The 6,571-nt window shown below is 34.9% G+C and overlaps 1 protein-coding gene across 3 annotated transcripts in view; it reads right to left on the bottom strand.

The window, feature by feature from the left end:
- Positions 1 to 1,237: 1,237 nt before the first annotated feature.
- The window catches only part of TLCD4 (TLC domain containing 4), a 68,883-nt gene continuing 63,549 nt past the window's right edge, over positions 1,238 to 6,571 (bottom strand). For all 3 annotated transcript variants that reach the window (XM_027058537.2, XM_015064451.3, XM_027058538.2), the window contains exon 7: positions 1,238 to 6,362. In XM_027058537.2, coding sequence (XP_026914338.1) covers positions 6,044 to 6,362 — 319 coding nt within the window. In that variant the 3' untranslated portion in view covers positions 1,238 to 6,043. The remainder of the gene's footprint in view (positions 6,363 to 6,571) is intronic.

Here is a 6,571-nt window from a genome sequence, read left to right as displayed (position 1 = left end):
TATTCAATTAGCTCTCTGCTTCCTGATCTACCGGATATTCTCGGACCAAGATGCAAGATTAAGGCCAGGGGCAATTTGAGAAGGGAGGAATTTCAGCCAAGACATTTGGCAAAAAACACTTGAGACCGCATGAGAGGCCTAAAGGACACGGGGAGGGAGATTAAAAACATAACTGTCAAAGTTTTACCTAATCTAAAAGAGCCTATTGATTAGATAGCGCCATTCCTTCCATCAACAAGCATGACTATGCTGTCTGCTGGGCCTTCCGGGTTGTTCCAAGGCGGGGACCTCAGGGAGAGAAGGGAGGGAGCAGGGTGAACAAGTCCTATAAGCATCGTGAAGAATAAATAGGAGCTTTAGGATTCAAGAGCTAGAAGAGAGGATTGGGTTGGAGGAAAGTAATTTTTCTCATCAATGCATTCATTAATTACTATTAAAGTGTACACTTTGCAGACTCGAACTTTTGCACTAAATAACTGTGGTTTTATTAATTTTCTCTCACAAAATACAAAGCTTCGCACCACATTAGTGTTCTAACACAAGAAAATCTGAAGGTTTTCCTTGGGAGGTGGGATGATTTATATATAGGATATTGATTTTATACACATTCTTAAAATTCATATCAAATAAAATTGTCATGATAAAGGAATGCCAACCTTGTATAACATGCAGATTATTGCTTAGAAGTTGCATATACCTTAAATTGGCACACATATAAAGTATACAAACATTTGAAAATGTTAAGGGAATTACCTAGAGATATTAAGTAATCCCCTCCAAATTAAGCACAACCAGAGACAAAAGTAAAGAATACTAAATTGCTATTTTAAATGCTGATAAATCTGATGAACACTGATGTGTAAATTACCAAGTCTCACATTTTGTAAAGAAAACAAAGTTCTTCATTCAGCCTTATGGAAATAAATTAGAAGGCGTGTTCTCAAAGTGTTAAATGTATTTTGAAAGACTTCCAAAATCGTTCTAACAATTAAGTAGTAATGTGTATATATTCCCAGAAAAAAAATTGTATATATCACTATAGCTATCACATTTGCTGCAATTTTCGAGTAACTTTTTCAAATGAAATCTATGTCTATGGTTATTTTTACAAATTCTAATAATTACCAGAAAAACCTCATAACCATCCTAGTTACAAGTCAGTAAGAGAATATTATCTATGCAAAAATTCCTTAAGTAAAAAGCAGATATGACCACACTAGAAGCAAATCAAGCAAGAAACAGAAAAAATATAGCATATTTTATTTACAGTTATATTTTCAGGCTTTATTAACCAAGAAGCAGCAAACACCTAATGCGCGCTTAATTACAGAAAGAATTATGTAAAGATATAAAGAAAAACATATACAGATGATAATTAACGAGTTTTTAGCCAGAGGTATTGTATTTCTATCTTTAAGATTTAGAAATATTTCTCATTGTTTTTGGTCTTATATATAGGGCCTGATATCAAAACCGTCTACTGCTCGAGGGAATCAGTGTAAACATTTTCAATGCAAAAAACCCAATCTTTAGCAGCTAGCCTTCAGTTCTTCATTGTTATCCAAAATATCTTCAAATAAAGGTACAACTTACTACCAAGGCTATATAGAGGCAGTTGGAAGTCTAGGCTGGAAAGGGACAGGGCTCAAGTCCTTGGGTGTTGCACTTGTAAAATATGCTGAGTAATCCACGTGCTGGTCGGCTTGTTTTTAAAGGATACACGACCATAACTAAATTTGGTCAACTAAAGAGCAGGACTCAGTAACGCTGCCACAGACACCTCAGTTCCTCCTCTTCCAGTCATAGGGTCTAAGGAAGAGCATTTAGATAATGTGCATGCCTGCAATGACTCCCCAGCTGAAACGTATTCTAAAGCTCTTCCTGCTGAGCCAGTTTAAGAAAGAGACTACAGATGTTTCTCAATAAAACTATAGTCTCATTAGCCTTGTCTCATCTTGTAACAAGTGTTATTAAGTACTAAATGGCTTCCCAAAGCCTCTTAGCAATTATGGTTTGTCTGATTCCTACTTAAACTTACTGTAATGCTTCCCCCCCACCCCCCGCCCCGGAAGAACATATTTGAATACTTTGAAATTTGCCACAATAGGCTGGGAAGCTTAAGGGCATGGGAAAGCCTGGAGAGTTGACATTGAAAGGTGTTGGCATAAGAGATGGAGGTGCCGATAAAATCGTCAGGGTGTTAAGAGGAGGAGATGGAAGGGCTGGGAGGATTCAGAGAGAAACTTCTACATGATGGAGGAGCATCATGACTTTTAAGGGAAAATCAGTCGTGGTGTCTCCAACTCCAGGTCCTGCTGGCTTCCCACTGTTCTCACACGTACTACGTATGTTTCGTGTCAAAACTCACTTTCGGTAGCTTTAGTGTGCCTGTCGTCAACCAGCTGTGGGTAAGGCTGGGCGGTTTGTGCGTGTGCCCACGGTCTCCAGACACAGGGGGGGTCTCACTGCTGTGCTGGTTCATAACTGCGGAGAAACACTGTGCCACATTTCTGATAAAATTCTACGAGTTTGCTTCTTCTGGAATTCAAAACATATAAATGCATAGTCTTCCACGAATATAAGTGATGATGTCAACAATGACATGGACTTTTCCATTTCAAGCAACAGAGTAAACCACTGATAAGCCAGTTCATATGTATATTTATGTATTGGAGTTAAGAGTAACCTAGAAACAGAAATTTGTTCAAACGTTTATTTTAATAGTGTCTTTTGGAACATGTTTATTTCCCTCAAAAGCAAAACAGAACATGAATATTACAACTCTCCCCTAGACATCTCCATAAGACTGTTTCTAACCCAGGATGACAAATGGTGTAACGCATAAAGCTGGCCCTTCATGCCCGTGAAGGGACGGTTCTCCAAACACCAGATACACCTCAAAGAAAGTATCCAATTTAAAAACTGATAGTTTAGCAAAAGATTGAATCAAGTAGGTTAAAATTTAGAAAAGGATTTGATTCAAACACCCATATACTAGGCAGTTTTTAAAACTAGATCTTTACAATAGTACTGGGGCATCCACGGTATATCAGTCACCCTTAGGAATGGTGAAGACATTATTATTTCTCTTAACACAGTGCTAGCCCATGAAACAACAAAACTAAACAGGTGGAATAAAACAGGTGGAATAAAAATTGCATCTTAACTCACTATAAGGTATCAAGACACAACTTATGCAGGAGTTAATTTTTTTTTTACTCATAGGTAACTCCATTTTGAGTTTTAAATAAATGCAAACAATACTCACTAGGAAGATTTTCGACACAAGAATGCAAACTCTATGAACTCAAACTCATAATTTTTAAATTCTCCCAAATGTCAGATGCAGAATCTATGATCTTGCATGCTGATTTTCATTCATTTCTAAAATTTTGTAAGAATCGTTTATTTTTTTAGACTACTACATGTTCAAAGAACATCTTTATAGTTACAGGTTGTCACTAATCTTTTTCTATAAAAATAGAGTTGCTTAAAAATTTATACCAATTTGCTTTTATGTTCTACAAATATTTTAATAGAGTTGTTAAATATCAGAACGCCTAATAGAATCATTTAAATTAATCCATGTAGTCAAAATATTTAATATGTAAAATGTCTAGCAAAAGTTTGTCATTTAATAAATGAAAAATTCATCGTTTAATAAATGATATGTTCTGTCTTTAACGCCTTGTATCTTAGGTAGGTGGACACAATCCTAGAAGAGCGAAGTATAGTTCCTATGAAAATCTGATTTAAAGTAGCACGGCAGTTTGCAGTGTCTCTTCCATTTCATGTGTGTTGTGAGAGGAAACATGGAGCTTCTACTTTTGGGTATTGAATCTGGATGTTGAATTAGCTGTCATGCAGCAGCATAAAATAAGAATTGCTGACCAAGGGAATGACAAACTTTAGTTCAAAGCATTGCTATTTTAAACACACTTGCTCACTGAGCAGCTATACTGATGAAAAGTACTGTCAATGAAAGTAAAAATGAAGTTTTAAGCATGAAGTAGCAAGCATAAAAACCCAAACTACTATATGGAAACTCACTGAGCAGTGAGTTTTATATTACAAAACATTGCAATATATTGCTTTATACTGACTTCATTTTGTGGTGGGTTTAAAATCTGTTCAGAAACTATAGAAATATCCAAAGAGTCAAAAATATTTATTTCAAGTTTTGCTTCTTTCTAAAGGAATTGATTTCCAAAATAGTTTTCTAATATAAATGTGTTCCTTTTAAAAAGTCAGTTTTCTTGCAAAAGAGCAAGAAAAGAACAAGATAAAACCATGTGCTTTCCTACCCTCTCTAAACCACCAATACACATTTAAGTGCCTATGATGTGGAAGGCACAAGATTTGGTAACAAATTATCAATGTAATATCAGTAACTTTAAAAGCAAATACCTATACTTTACATTACTTTAAGTCATTCAAAAATAAGTATACCTAGTATAAGCTGATCAATTTGATTTTCTCACTGACTGAGATTTCAATTACCTTCTTTAAATGGTCTAAAACTTATCAGGCTCTATCTGCATTAGACAGCCAGATCAAATCAAATCAAATCAAGTCAAATTAAATCAAAGTTGATTCATCATAACATGAACAATGAAAGAGAATCATTCTTCTACCAACTGAGAAACTGAGTGGATTTGATCTTTTGGTTTGGGTTCAATTAAATTCAAGTATCTGTCACTGGTTAAATTTCTTTTTTTCTTACGTAAGAACAATCATTAAAGTCAAGTACTTGAGAAAAATAAAGGCAATAATAGATAACTATATAATTCTATATTTGGGTTGCAAGAATCAAAGAAAAAGCAAACATATACTTACACACACACACACACACACACACACACACACACACACACAAAACCCAAAAAACAAAAAACCAGAGTCCCTAGTCATGTATTATCGCATAAGACAAGAATATTGATGATCAGAATACTTGGATTAAATTATCTATTTTTTTTTCCCTGTACTTTAGGAAAGATAGAAAGTCAAAGCACTCAAAATATTGACTAAGCAAGCATGGGTGTGAACTGTGAGTAAAATGTGAATACTGATTTTTTAGAGTTTTGGCCTCATCAAGGAGAGGCCTACCTTAGGAGCATGATATATACATACTGCATAACACTTTGGTGCTGATGATGTTGGGTTCTGAACTTAGGGGAGGTTTTGCAAATAGAAATCATATTTTTTTTTTCACGGAAAAAGTGCCAGGGAAACCGAGACAGCAGTGTTAAAGCTTTTTTCTTAATGATTCCTCTTATTAGCCTAAATAGTCATCTACAACATGCATTTTTAGAAAGAGGAATTCATCTCTCAAGGAGCTCTGAAAGATCTGTCTTAAGCCTTACTACAAATAAAAAAGCAGTACTTTGATAAAATGTTAAAAATAGAAATAATAAAGTGAGGTCTGAAAAATTGAAAAATGAAAGAAGTATTTTCCATGACTGAACTATTAAATATTCCCAAAGCAAGCAAAATACTTCACCACTAATAGATGATAGAATATCTAAACAAAAAAATACATTATTACTAACAGCCTAAGAAAAAGAACAGCTCAACAATTCAGAAATTAAACCCTCCACAGGTATTGACAGCCATAGCACAAAATGAGCGCAGTACAGCGAAAGGTTGAGAGCTATTTACAAATTTAAAAGCAGTTTCCATTCTTTCAGAAAACCTGGTGACACAAAACAAGCACATCAAATTAGAATAGTCATCTTTTCACAGAGAAAAATACCAATGCGGGTTAACAGATTTCTGGAACGATTCTCCACTATATTTATAATTTTTTTATTTGAACCTTTAAGATTTTATCCATGCTTGTAATGCAGAAGAAAATCAGAAACGAAATTTTGGACTAAGAGCTAAGTTTTAGTTTCTCTTTTCTAAAGTTTAAAAAAAAAAAGAAAGCACTGAAACCCTCGATAACAAGTATAATTAATAAGAAGCACAAGAACATGCCGAGAATTCATCCTATCAGTAGATATAATGCGGGTAGTAATAAAGTATGCTTATCAACAGTCAACTTTTAGTCAAGTTTTCCATTCTGAAGACTACTTTTGGCTTTCTCTTGTCTGATGAGAGAGATGACTTTGACGCAACCTTTTGTAATTTTGATCATCCACATGACATTCATCACATCCAAAACAATACAAGTAGAGATCCAGGAGCATTGGGTTAAAAATCCAAGCCTTATGTAGGCTTCTGTTCCTAACACAGAATAAATGTAGCTATAAAAAGGAGGCATCGAGACAATCCGCACGATGAAGAACACCACTGTCATGAGAATTCCATTGATGACGTTAGCCTTGGAAAACTTAGGATACTTCAGAGCTTCAAAGAACCACCTGGAAAAAATTTTTAAAAGCATCACATTTACTCTGCATCGCTGAGGATTAACCATTTTAATTTTAGTTTCCAGTTTTTAAAATTCAGTGAACAGCCCCCCTAAGATTTCTATGGAGAGGCAAAGGGCCTAGAATAGCCAACACAATACCGAAAAGGAAGAAAGTTGGCAGACTCATACTACCCACTTTCAAGACTGACTTGCTATATA

The sequence above is a fragment of the Acinonyx jubatus genome, chromosome C1, assembly GCF_027475565.1.
Source record: "Acinonyx jubatus isolate Ajub_Pintada_27869175 chromosome C1, VMU_Ajub_asm_v1.0, whole genome shotgun sequence".
Taxonomy (NCBI): domain Eukaryota; kingdom Metazoa; phylum Chordata; class Mammalia; order Carnivora; family Felidae; genus Acinonyx; species Acinonyx jubatus.
The sequence above is the reverse complement of the archived record's forward strand: the minus strand, read 5'-3'. Positions and strand labels throughout refer to the sequence as shown.